The 14,282-nt window shown below is 37.6% G+C and overlaps 1 protein-coding gene across 1 annotated transcript in view; it reads left to right on the forward strand.

Moving 5' to 3' along the window:
- Positions 1-14,282, forward strand: part of LOC126281685 (GRIP and coiled-coil domain-containing protein 1) — a 148,330-nt gene that overhangs the window by 65,821 nt on the left and 68,227 nt on the right. Inside the window, exon 5 of the mRNA XM_049980851.1 lies at positions 9,754-10,030. Within this exon, the coding sequence (XP_049836808.1) occupies positions 9,754-10,030 (277 nt within the window). The remainder of the gene's footprint in view (positions 1-9,753; positions 10,031-14,282) is intronic.

The following is a 14,282-nucleotide window of genomic DNA, read 5'->3' on the forward strand; positions in this document are numbered from 1 at the left end:
ATACTATTACAGATTTATGAACAGCCTCACAGGATTCATGGTGTCAGTTCCCTACGGCACTACTTCAGACATTAGTCGAGTTCACGCTTCATTGTGTTGTGGCACTTCTGCGTGCTTGTGGGGGCCCTACATCATATTAGGCACGTGCACCAGTTTCTTTGGCTCTTCTGTGTATAACAACACAAGCATAGGAAGAAACATTCGTTTGAAATATTTAGCCTAACAGTATCAGTGCTTGTGCTTTCTCGAAGTATCTTTGACTAGTATTACTACTATCAGATTGAGACTGGCCACTGTCATTAGTAATGCTAATACAAATGATCTGAGATATTTTAGCACTAGTACCAACTCCAAAAATTCCTTTATAAATTTTTGTGACATTGTGCAGTTCCACACCTAAAATAACAAAATAGTAATAGTCATATATAAATATCAGCCACGACCCATGAAAAGGGAATAAAAAGTTAGATACTGAGATTTAAAAATGATTCTCTAACTCACTAATTGCATGTGTCGCAAGTAAGAGGAATCACTGTAAACAGACCTTAAAGCAATACTGCAGTGTAAATGGAAGAACATTGTCAGACATAACAAACAAACTTGCAAAATTCATACCAATTTGATTGTGATTTATGATTTATTGGAAGGAAACACACATGGTAAACAAAATATTTTCAGCTGTAAAGATGATGTGTACTACTATATTTGTTCAGTGGTGAGCTGTTGTGTAAAGCACTGTGTTTTTGTGTTTATTTGACATTCAATTTTCAGTTGTTAAATCAAATTAAGTAAATTGAACTGTATTTGTATCATTACATGTAACATTTGTGATGAAACTGGTATAGAATGCTTTTCTCAATATATTAAAACTTCTTGCCTGATACAACTTCGTATTTTTACTTGCTGCTGTTTTTGACCAGTCTAAATAAAACATTGATTTGCATTATAGCACTATATTCCTTTCATAAGCTAACAAATATACTTCCACATTATGAGAGCTAAAAACATCACAGTATTTATTGTACAGAGAACTACTTACCTCTTTGTGTACATTATGTGCTTAAAACATTGTTTCAATATCTTGAACTGTTTATGTGTAGAGACTTGTCATGCTGCACTCTGCATGGCGTGCAGAAACTTACCATGTGTGGCATACCACCAAGACATACAAACCATTTACTCATCACTGGAAAGATACAGCTTTCCTACCATGATAAGAAATTACTTCGATACGTTAGCTTCGGTTGGTATGGTGCAGTACATGACCAAAAGCGCACAAAATGTTAAATAGGCACTGAGGTTATGTTTCACTGCAAATTCTTCAAACTACGTTCAATGAGTTTTGGTACTTCATTTATAAACATTGTAAAAACTGTGACTAATAACAAAAAGGTAGCCACTTCAATGCTAAGCATGAATGTTCAGCTATAATATATCAATTTTTTTTATGAAATCACATGAGAAACACTGCATAGGAAAAAGAAAAACCACACGCAAATCGAAAACAGTATTTTCTTAATTTTTGTGTGCAAATAGTAAAATGTTTCCTGAACAAGCTACAAGGACGTAGCTCTGCCTCGTTTATATAAAGGAATGACCCAAGTGACTGAAAATCAGTTTCTGATGTGGTTTTTATGTGTTGTAGGGTGAGAGTGAAGTTTTCCACAAACAGTCCACAATAATAATACTGTGTATATGAGCCGGGGATAAAGAATTGTGATAATACTATACTACCACCACCACCACCACCACCACCACCACCACCACCACCACCACCACCACTACCACTCCAGCCCTTGTAGGGCCTTTGTTTCCCGGAAAACCTCCACCCACTCTTCTGTGCTCATTGCCTTGCCTGTCCATCTTCTCACTCCCATCCTTCTCAAGTCCTCCTCCATGTTGTCTAGCCATCTGGTCCTTGGTCTGCCCCTTATACGACGTCCACCGGGTTTTCCTTTGAAAACTTTTTTGACTGTGCTGTTCTCCACCATTCTTTCTACATGTCCCAACCAATGTAGTGTATTACTCTTTATTCCAGGCATGATATCTGGTTTGTTGTACAACTCTCTGATCTCCTTATTATTTCAGATTCTCCAAAAAGTCCCTTTCTTTCACTGGCCTGTAGATTTTCCTAAGTATTTTCCTTTCTCATCTCAGCAACAACTCCTCAACATTTTGTGTCATAGTGCAGGTTTCTGAACCATAAATCACCACAGGTCTAACTACTGTACGATACACAGTCAGCTTCAGGTTCCTACTAAGGCTCCTTGCTTTAAATACTTTACCGGCTGCAATCCTTGCATGTTTTTTTTTCTCTCATATCATTATTCAGTTACCAGTGACCCAAGATATTTAAAGCTTTCACAGTGCTCATATTTTTTTCTGTTCAAAGTCATGCTTCTTTCTCCTTCACTATATCTTTTCCTAGATGTTAACATATGCTTAGTCTTTGAGTGATTAATGGTTAGCCCCATCTCCGCACCATTTCTTTCTACTTTTTCAAGCTTTTCTTCCAGGTCCTGTTTCCTCCTGGATAACAGATCAGTATCATTCTCATATGTAAGCTCCTGAGTCATTCTATTAAACAGTGTTTCCCCAGGGTTGTTGCTTTTTTGTCTTTCGCATTACACTCTCCAATCTCCAAGGTGACATTAAACAGAATAGTGGAGAGCACACCACCCTGCCGCAGTCCTTGGTTAACCTCAAATGGCTTTGATAAAGTGCCCTCGGTCTTTACTTTACATACTGTTCTTCTCAAAGCCATTTGAACCAATCATATCAGTTTGTTAGGGACTCCTGCCTCTTGCATTGCCTTCCAAAGTTGATCCCTTTTTATACTATCACAAAATTGTTTGAAGTCACTGAACAGCTGGTGGACATCAATGTTGTACTCATACCATTTTTCAAGGATCTGTCTGATAGTGAAAATCTGGTCTGTAGTGGATCTATTAGTTCTGAAACCACACTGGTAGTCTCCTAGATACTCTTCTACGTATGTTCTTAACTTCCCAGCCACGATTTATCCTAATACTTTATATACTAGACAGAGTAGTGCAATTCCTCTATAATTCCCACAGTAGCTTAGTCATGTTTCTTATGTATAGGGCAGAGTATTGCTGTACCTACCGTTTCGACATATTTTCTCTCTGCTATATTTCAACGAAAATCTCATGCAAAAGCCTTACTAGTTTTTCTCCACCATATTTTATCATTTCTGCTGTAATATTGCCCAGAGCCTTATTGTTTTTAAAAGCCTTGATGCTAACTTTAACGTCAAGTGTGGGTTCTGCTACTGATCCCTGGTGCTCTTCATCTCTGTTTACTTCCTGCTCCACCTCTTCTGCCATACCAGCTTCAACCCCACCTTCGTTATCTGATTCTGCATTCAATAGTTCACTGAACTACTCCACCCATATGTCTAAAATCTGCTCTTTTCCTCCAATCAGATTTCTCTCCTTATCTGTACAGAAAACTGCTCTGGGTTGGAATCCTTTCCTTTTATCTTTAACCCTCATGTAGAATTTCCTTGTTTCTTGAGCAGTATTTCTCTCTTATAACTCATCAATCCACCATATTTCAGATTCTCTCTTTTTCCTCCTATATTCCTTATCTACTTCCCTTCTCATCTCCTGGTATTCTTCTAGCATTCTTTTTATTGCCTCAATTCTTTCTTCTATCTTCCTCGTACAGTCTTCATTAAACCAGTGCTGGGTTCTCGATTGCTTCTTTCCACTCAGTACAGTTTCAGCTGTCTCGTGTTATTCCTTTAACCGTTTCCCATCTTTCTTTAATATCCTCTCCTGCCTGCCCTTCGGCTTCATTAAGTCTATTTGTCGAGATAGTTGTATACTGTCGTACTGTATTTTATTATTTTTTTTAACTTGGTATCATCAAACCTTGGTGTGAAAGCTTTCTTGATCTGTCTATAATTGTCTATCCTCTGTCTGTATTGGATTCTTACCAAATAACGATCACTATCTCCATCTGCACCATGACAGCTACCCACCTCTAATATATCTGAAGCATGTTGTCTGTCAATGAGTAAGAGATCAATCTGATTTTTTGTTATCCCATCTGGGGAGCTTCATGTAACTTTCCTTATATCCTTCCTTTGCATCCATGTGTTTTTAATAATCATGTTATTGCTCATGGCAAAATCAATTAGTCTGATACCATTATCATTAGAAACTTCAGGCAGACTCTCCTTACCTACTTTTCCTACTTGAGCATTGAAGTCCCCCATAATCACTTTAACATCATGATTTGCCACCCTTGCTATTTCCTGGTCCAGTTGCTCATAGAACACACATTTTTTCCACCAACTCTGCATCTTCTGTTCGGGCATATGTACATATAAAGAATATATTGAAAAAACAGGCTTTCGTTCGTAATACAGAGATTCTTTCACTAACAGCGTTAAAGTTCAATGTGGCACCCTTTTGAGCATTATCAACCAGAAAACCTGTGCCTCCATATTGTCTGCTTCCACAGCTGTAAAACAGTGTGTGTGTCCCAGATGTTAATATTCCACTTCCTTTCCATTTCACTTCTTGTACTGCCACCATCGTCACATTGTATTTCTTCATTTCCTTTTTCAGGTTCTGTAGGCCTCCAGGCCTGTTCAGTGTTCTCACATTCCATGTCGCTAAATACCAATGCGTGTGCTGTTTCCGTTACCAAGGCCGTTTAACCATTACATCCATTCAGCTTTATTTGTCCTTTGGTTCTGTAACAAGCGTTTTTTTTCCGGACTGAGGTTGTTAGCCTCACACCCAACCCCCATCTTGGAGGACGTGGATTTTTTTAGTGTTCACTCCCCCAGGAGGATTGGCTTCCCTACGCCTATAGTGCCCCCCTCCCCTTATGTCCCCTATGTTGCACACTTCGTCTGTCTCCTCCATCGAGACCAATCCAGCTTGGGTGACACTGTAGCTATGCTATTGCTGGCAGAGCTCTCGGCTTCATCGGAGCATGCAAACCCTCCCACCCGGCAATGAAGGTGCCTACGATAAGGCGGTGTCCCCTTGGAGGGATTGTGATAATGAGTCTGGATAATAAATTGGTGCATATTAGACTTCTTAATAAAATTGTCAATAAAGCCTTAGTAAACTGAGGGCTGTTTTTAGTACAAAAGACATTATCCAAGCAATAATTATCACAGCAGATTGAGTGAATTACTTAACTAGTATCACAGGGCTGACTATGAGAAATGTGGCCGCTAAACAAAGCAGTGTGTGTCAAATCATGAATGTATTTCGTATTCTGATGAGACATAAATGGAGGATATTTGTAACTAGTCGTGCGTGTCATGGACTATGAACTTTATAACAACTTGCTATATGGTAGTATTTTGGAACATACATCTCACTTTTCTGATCCTGCAACAGGAGTGGACTGTTTCTTGCTGTTGAATAAAAGGATGATCCAAGTACACTGTCATGGATGCCTAATTTCAGGACAAGCTGCAGTGGGTTATGGAGGGATTTTCTTGCAATTCTACACCTAGCTCAAATGCTTGCGTCCAAATACTGGTTTCCATGCAACTAAGAAGAATTATTCCTTCTTAGTTCTCGATGCTACATGTACATAGTTTGAGCCTTTCTGAACAAGTTTAACTAATATTGTTACATAGTGATTATTGATACCTTTACTGATTGAACCTTTGATTGCCTTGTCGTAGTGGTAGGGAATGTTTATTCACTGACCGTTGTTAATTATTTCTGGAACATTTCTTCGCTCTTTCCTGCTTAAGTAATTGGAGCTGATCTGTTTGCCACTGATACGGATGGTCAGGTGAGTTCTGAGTATTCCTGTATAGATCCAGGCACTCTTTGTTGCTTTTGTATTGAGATGTGGTGCCCCCTGTAACTCAAAAGCATTTCCACTGTGTGGGTATGCCATAGCATTGTTGGCTGGTGTTTGTCATTTTTATAGGACTGCACTTGGCTCGTGTGTATGTGACCTCGTGACTAAACTGATCAAAAAAAGTTTTAATCAACTACAGATCTGCAAACATATGTGGACTTAGATTCAAGGGGATCTGAACAGTAAGTCATGAGAGTGGTGGCAATGTGTGTTTTGAATGGTATTTTATTATGAAGGTGCAGAGGACAACAGTTACCAATGTAAAGGAACAGCAAAACAAATTTTTACAGTTAAGATTTCTGCCTTAAGTCTACCGCTCCTCCCCCAAATTCAGTGCACTGGCCTCTCTGTTGTTTATCTATATGACGTAGCCGGCCCTAAGGGACTGATCAGTCTCGACTACTGTTCGAAACTACTTTGTAGAATTTGTTACATATGCATACAGAGGCTCTGCTTCATTAGGAGTCACAGAAGAAAAACGAGATGAAGGGAGAGCAAAAGCAAAAATCACTGCCAACAAAAATTCTGATTGCATATTTCTTGCTGGTAGCATGGTTTATTCACTGTTTGTGCCTGTAGATGAAATAAAACTCAGAGTGAATTGGGGGCAAGGGGGCAGGTGGGACAGAAACCATATCTCCCCCCCCCCCCCCCCCTCCAACAAGATAACTAAATAGGATTTATTTTACTATGACTGATTTTGACAGAAGCTTGCTCTCATCATCTGATTTGTGGAAATTAAAAAATAAATAAATAAATAAATAAATAAATGGGTGTAACATGTATAAGTTTGTATAGTTTTGAACAGTTACACAATTTAAAAAATTATATTCAGGTAGAGCAACTTTTGTAGGCAGGCAAGTTGTCATTAGTCATTACATATAACTTGGCATGTGCTGCAGGGTAAAAAAACCAATACATATCAGTTATACGGTTTCACAAGTGAGATCTTCAGAAAGTTTTGTAATATCTGGCAATACAGTACCATAGCAAGTTAAATAATGTTGTTGGCAGTGTCAGTTGAATACACAGTTACCATTATAAATGTAATTTAGGATTATAGTGAGAGTGAGTAGTCTCCTCTACTCCTAAATTATTTACATTCTGCCAGAAATTCCTTACTATTTTGTCAGCATTGTAGTTATAGCTGTGTTCAGCGGTCAAGACAAAGAGGATGGCCGATACATTTGTAGCTCTTATAAACTCTTGATGATGGCCTTCTACAGCACTTTTTATGGGGAGTGAGAGAGACATAGTTCACAGTAACTGTATATTCAGCTGTTTCATATCAGTATCCATGTAGGCAAAAATTTGTCAGTTTGTATGTGCTGAGCTAACTGCTAAAGAAATTGTGTAATGTTTGGGTGTTACTAGTTAAATATCAGAATTTGTGTCTGTCTGCACTTTTAAGCATTTAGTTTCAATTTTAATTTGTCTTTGCAATAAGTTTACTCATTTGTAGTTGATGCAACACGAAGGAGAGCTTACAGTTTCACTGTTTGGCGGTTCTTGAATAGAGAAGCTTATGTTTAACATTGTTGATGCTCTGTATGTACTAAACAAATAATTTATCTTGTCAGGTTTTTGTGTGATATTAGTGAGTTGACTAGATAACAAAAAATTAATTATATATGGAAAAATTAGTACATTAGTGACATTTTGAATGAGATTTAGTGTTACCCAGGATTGGGACTCTTAAGCATAGCATTCACTAAGTTCTGACATGGGGAAGTCCAGTGCAGCATATGAACTTTGACATTAGTCTTGCGTTTTTATAGTGTATGTGAGTGCCATGTTTGTTGCAGATATTTCTTTCCAGATACCACCTAAAACGAAATGACTAGTAGAACAGATACATGTATCCAAAACACCTTCTATTGATAATGTTCTATACTTCTTAAGACATTTTAAAACCACCAAAAGCTGCTTTATGAATAATCTGTGTTGTTTTTGACTAGTTTTGATCCAAAGCATCATTAGGTCGATAAATATTATTGATGCAAGCAAGGAAAGACAGTGCATGGATGTCAGAAGTTAAGACAGAACACAAGTCCATTGCATCAAACAACAAGGTTTTTCTTGCTTTAAACATTTACAAATGTAAAACTGCGCATTTTACAAAAGTACAGAAATGTAGCAACCCATGATTACAGTGTCTCAAAGCATGACACAGTTGGAATCAGCCAACTCCTACAAATACCTGGGCGTAATTATTTGTGGGGTTATGAAATGGGATAATTACATAGACTCAATCATGCATAAAGTAAGTGGTAGACTAGACTTATTTGTAACATACTAGAAAAATGCAATCTTCAAGGAATATTGCTTTCAAAACACTCTTGCAATCCATCCTAGAATGTGGCTCAAATGTGTGGAGTACAGCAGGGAATGTTGAAGATGTACAAAAAAAGAGCAGAATGTGTTGTCACAGGCTTGTTTGACTCATTGGAGAATATCACAGAAAAGTTGAAAAATCCAAATTTACAGATGCTTGAAGAAATGATGCATTGTACCTTGGAAAAGTTTTAAGAATCAGTATTAAGTGAGGAATCTGTGAATATACTACAGTGCCTACACAGCACACTCACCGAGTCTACAAAGACAAGGTTCGCAGATGTGTTTAAGCAGTCATTTGTCACAGGTGGCATAAACGAATAGAAACCCTAACATTTTGTACAGTGTGAAGTGACCTCTGCTATGCTCTTCAAACTTGTTTAGCTGAGTGTAGGTGTAGATATAGAGTGTGTATAAATAGCTAAAAAGATCCATTATGGTTCAGTTGCACCACTGGATATCAGTCACTGGAAACGGTAAAATACGTTGACACATGTGTTAGGAGAAGTTTATTGTGCAACAGCCACATAAAATTATTAATGGAATACGCCAGACTGAAATTCGTTATAGGAATTACAATAAAATATAATTCATCCAAAGGACATTATTGTTTAACAGTTTAGGATTTTTGCTAATTAAGATTAATACAATTGATTCAGAGAACAACTGTGTGTGTTTTTTTTCTGTGTCTGCTTAGTGAATGGGAAAGAATCTGGGGGAAATTCATTCCACTCTAGTGGCAAGCTCAACAAGAGCAGAATTATGCTTCATGAAGATGATCAAATTCTGAGTGTGTGTGTTTCAAAAAATTTATTGTTTTCTCTCTTGCACATCTCTCACTAAATAACTGTAACAATAATGTACAAGCAATTTGTGCTTACATAGAGGGCTACCCTCAGTCATTGTACCTATGCAACATTCACAAATGGGAGGGAACCAGTGATACACAAAGGCTGGCGCATAGAGATGGTACGCAGTGCACCATCTCCAGCACACCATAAAATGGTCTGCATAGTACAAATTTAGATGTAAATGTTTTTATTCCCTCAAATCTTTTGCTCTATTTTGTTGGGTAGGTGACCTCTCATTTCAATAGCTGTGGTATTTTTTTTACCTTGTGTTTGTTTGCTACATTTTCTGGCATTTTGCCAATAGAAATAATGAATTAATGGGAAGAAAGGAAAAACAGAAAAGATATTAGTATGTACTAAGGCTTTCACAGCCAGCGCCACTTCTATGACAGATCATACCAGGCCAATAGGCCAGGGTGCAGTAGGTGTTTCACATTTCTGATGTTTCATTTATATCAGTGCCATGCATATTGAGGGGTCGAAATACCAAACATTGAAGGTGAAATGCAGAATTGCTGGACCATGCTCCATCATCCTTGTAAGCCCTTTATATATCACAAAAGATAGAAATGGGATAACGTAGGATTTTGCTACTGGACTGCCATGATGATAATGTTTATATTTCAACATCTGCTCTTGGTTCATAATGTATGACAGGGTAGTAGTGAAGAAATTTATAATAATTTCCTTGGTACTCTTTTAGGGAGTTGCAGATGTTGTTATCTGAAGAAAGAAGAACAAAAGAACAGCTAGAAAATCAAGTTGAAGAACTAAAAAGTAAATCAACTGTTCCAGAACTAAATGTAAATCAAAAGGAACTATTCGAAAAAAGAATTAGAGAACTACAGAATGAACTTGAGTCAGTAAGGAAAAAACTGAAAAAGGCAGAAGGTAAAGCCAAAGAAACTCCACCTGCATTGCTTGAATTACAGGAAGAAATGGCAAACATGAAAACTCAACACCAGATTGCAATTTTACAGGTACGTGGACAATTAATCGGTGCTAAGCTAGATAGTAATACTTTTTCCTACTTTCGGCTATGCAGTGTTATTGACAGACCTTATTGCACAAACTGTAATTGTATCAGATATTTTTAATGTGAAATTAAATTTTCAATCACAGTCTTCGTACTGTATTGACAGAAGTGTATGTGCATGTTCACGTGCTGTTAGTATTGTGAATATTGAAGTAGTTACTTAAAATATGAGGGCTGTTCAGAAGTAAGGAACAATAGATCGCAAAATGGAAACCACAGTGAAAATCAAAACTGTTTTATTTGCAACAGTTAGCTACAACTTCCAGCTACTTCTGTACATAGTCACCTGTCGGACTTAGTAATTTGTCGTAGTATTCTACCAACTTCCCGATATCTTCGTCATTGAAGGCAGCCGCATATGCTTTCCGCCTATTCTCTACGCTGGCGTACAGCTCATTGTCTGTGCCAAAATGTTGTCTCCTTAGCCAGCAGTCCATGTGAGTATGGATGAAACTCAGAGGGAGACAATCACGGGCTGTATTTCGTTAATCAAATATATCTGATTGGAAATGATGCAGGAGCATCTTCATTGCCCATGCAGAATGCAGCTGAGAATTGTTTTGAAGAAGAAAACACACAACAGTAATGTAATGTTGGCTGCATAGCTTCAGGTGAAATTTCTCACCAGGCCCTTGTACTCTTCGGGAGACACTATTGTTCTAGGTATTTTTAGGTGCTCCCTGTGTGCTCAGAACTAAAAAGAATGATGTAACGCGATCGACGGACATACTAGACACAGCCCAACACACCTGTGCAAAACTTCATTGGATTTTGACTGTAGTTTCAATTTCGTGACCGATTGTTCCTTATTTTATGAATAACCCTCGTACATGGAAATACATTAAAAGATGAAATTTATCTCTGACAAGGAATGCAAAAATGCTACGTTGGAAAATCTTTACATAGTCTTCAGGGAGGTAACAGAGCTTGAAGTTAAGGTTTTAACTTTCCATGAAATGTGATTTGTAAGTGAGGTTGTGTTGAGTTTATGATTTTTTTATTGCCTATATGTAACACTGATGGTGTTGTACTTGAAGAAAAAAAGAAAAGAAATACAATCAAAAAATGATTTTAACTGGTAAAAGTTATCTTGTTTCAATGGTGGAAAACTTTATACATTATAAATAGACTCCCTAGACCATAATAAACTGGCTTTGACAGATAAGACTTACAGTATATCATCTTACACAATGTTACTGTTTGATAGTAATAATTTTGTTGAGAAGGAAGTTGATTAGTTAGTAGTATCATTCATAGAATTTAATATACTGTTTCTAGTTAATTTCAAAGCATCCATATTAGTGAATTTGTAAATAAACATGTTGCATTGTGAAACTGGAGTTATTTAATAACATCATTTGGACTGTAAACACTGTGCTGTACAGAAGACAGTCCAGGATGGAATTAAAATAGCAAATTACTGTTCAGCATATAAAGAAGCATTGAGTCAGAGAAAGGCACAATGAAAGAGACTGCCAAAATATTAAAGCTTTTGGACAAGTTCTTGAGGCCTTCTGCAGTAGAAAACACACACACACACACACACACACACACACACACACACAGAGAGAGAGAGAGAGAGAGAGAGAGAGAGAGAGAGAGAGAGAGAGAGAGAGACGTGTGGCCACTGTCTCAGGGTGCTAGAGCCCGACTGCGTCTGCTGGAGCAACAATCTGCTGGGATGGGTGGTGAGGGTATAAAGGAGGCACAAGGTGGGGAGAGGGATAAAATAGTAGATCTGGGGGAGGATGCTAGTACCTTCCTGGTGGGGCTGTTAGTTGTAGGGAGAAGTAGAGATGCTACAAGTTCCCTCCCCTCCAGTCGGAATGCACGCACGCTCTCTCTCTCCTCTCTCTCTCTCTCTCTCTCTCTCTCTCTCTCTCTCTCTCTCTCTCTGCGCTTGCGTGTGCGGGTGCGCGTGCGCGTGCCCCCATAAACACCCACAAGTATAGGCTTGTGTGTCTTTATTTATTTTTACCTGGAGTTTCTTTTGTAAAAATATTTAATATGGAAGACGGGTATATGGATATCACATTATATGTTATCTGTTACAATAAATCAAAATGAGACCAAGATGTTAATTCTTCAGTACAATTAGATATGAAGGCCATTCATTTCCTCCACCTAAGTGACTTGACTTGATGAGAAGGTATAGCTCTACAGCAAACAGCAGCTAAGAGGGAGACAGGTAGTTAGATTAGAAGGATTAGGAAATGAGAGATAAGAGGTTAAAACAGTGTCAGGGATGCATTTTGGTATTTGATGCAAAGCATTGAATGATAAACAGTTAATGTAAGGAATAGCGCTATAGCGCTTAACTGTGTTATTGTGTGTATGTAATTCAATTTTGGCTTTTCCTCGTTTACTAAAATTTGCTTCCATTTCTGCCTGACACTTCTGAATGCAGTCATTATTCTGTATTTCTTCTTAGGCCCATAGCATTACCAATTCTGATAGGTGGTCGATACCAAATCTTTAGCATTATTGTCATCATTGCAAAAGAACTATAGTTTCAGCAGCAGCACTCATGTTTGTAAAATTGCAACATAGTAAAAGTGCTGCCAAAAAGTAACTCATATTTACTATAGATTAATTAATAATAAATGTAAACAGATTATTAAGATCATTGTTTAGTTCCTGGAAACAAAATCAGGACCATTGAAATCTGCTATGGACTGTGCTAAAACGCTATTGATGGTTGTGCCACAGGTATATTTGTGGCTAACTGAGAATCATCTCCTTGGGTCATTGGGTCTAACAGCCAGGCTATATTGTTGGGTCATTTTATGCTGTCTTTTTCAGGGGGGAAAACCTAAAATTTATTTAATTACAATTACATTGGAAGAACAAATCACCTTACAGTGTCTATATTTTCCTCTATGCCCTATGTATAACTATTAATTGAAAGGGGTATAATAGAGGGAAACATTCCATGTGGGAAAAATATATCTAAAAACAAAGATGATGTGACTTACCAAACGAAAGCGCTGGCAGGTTGATAGACACACAAACAAACACAAACATACACACAGGCGCATGCGTGCACATGAGCACACGCACACGCACACGTGTGCCAGTGTGTGCATGTGTACCTGTGCCCCTACTCTAATTTTCTGTAGTATGTAACAACTAATTGGGGAAGCAGACATTACCATATGTGTGGCAGGGCTCCTGTATTGTGCTAACAGAAGCTATTGATACATCATTGCTTTGTCACATCACTTATGGTTGTTTTCCATTTTTTCCCAATTTCACTGCTTTTATGTTTCTTCAAATTGTGATACATTGTACTGTGAAAATACTACTTGCAGGCTACTTGCTCAATATGGTTTAAACTGAGATTTACTTACATGACACTGTTTAAAATATTGAAGGTGTAATGACTTCTCTAATACTGATACACCACTTTTACACAACTCCTGAAAACATTCCAATAAAGGGTATTTAAAAAGTGCGCCAGCTTTGAATTACATAGTATATATTTGTTTATTCATTGGCCACGTTGTTGTGAATCTTATCAATTTCCATAAATATTGTAATTGTTGTTCCAGTCTGAATTTCTCACACTTCTTTATTGTGTGTCTAGCCATGGAGCAATTTGCCAAAGCACATCATGTGCTAATAATGAAAATATTTTATCAGAATGGAATAAGTTGTGCAGCAACTGAGTTGTGCGTACTCTTGTTCCTTGCAAAACATTGTGATGGTTAATGACACTGTGGCTGTTTGTCCAGTGAAGTCAGTTGTTTTTCATTCTGAAAAATTGGCTAGTGGATATTCTTTAGTATAGCAAATTCTCCAGTATGATCCACTTTCTTATTTTTACAGAATTCAGTTATTGTAGTAGCTGAATGAATGGAGATGATCACAAAAATAGGTTAGATTTTGTAGAATGATTTTGAAGTAGATGAGAGGAAGGTAGTTTTCTGAGCAACATCATGTATAGTGACAAGGCACACTTACAATTCAATGAGTTTGCAGTTGCGGGATGTTGGAAAATCCTTGCATGATGCAAAAGAGGGAATTGCATCCAATGGATCTTATACAATTATTCACAAGGTTTTACGGAGCCTATGAATGTGCAGTCACACTGTGTACAAATCATATGCACACCTTAGTTCATCATAAGATTTTCTGTAAGTGTCACTCCTCTAATGCTTCTTAAAATATTGTATTGTCTAAAAATAGACTCAATT

Source organism: Schistocerca gregaria, chromosome 7, assembly GCF_023897955.1.
Source record: "Schistocerca gregaria isolate iqSchGreg1 chromosome 7, iqSchGreg1.2, whole genome shotgun sequence".
Classification (NCBI taxonomy): domain Eukaryota; kingdom Metazoa; phylum Arthropoda; class Insecta; order Orthoptera; family Acrididae; genus Schistocerca; species Schistocerca gregaria.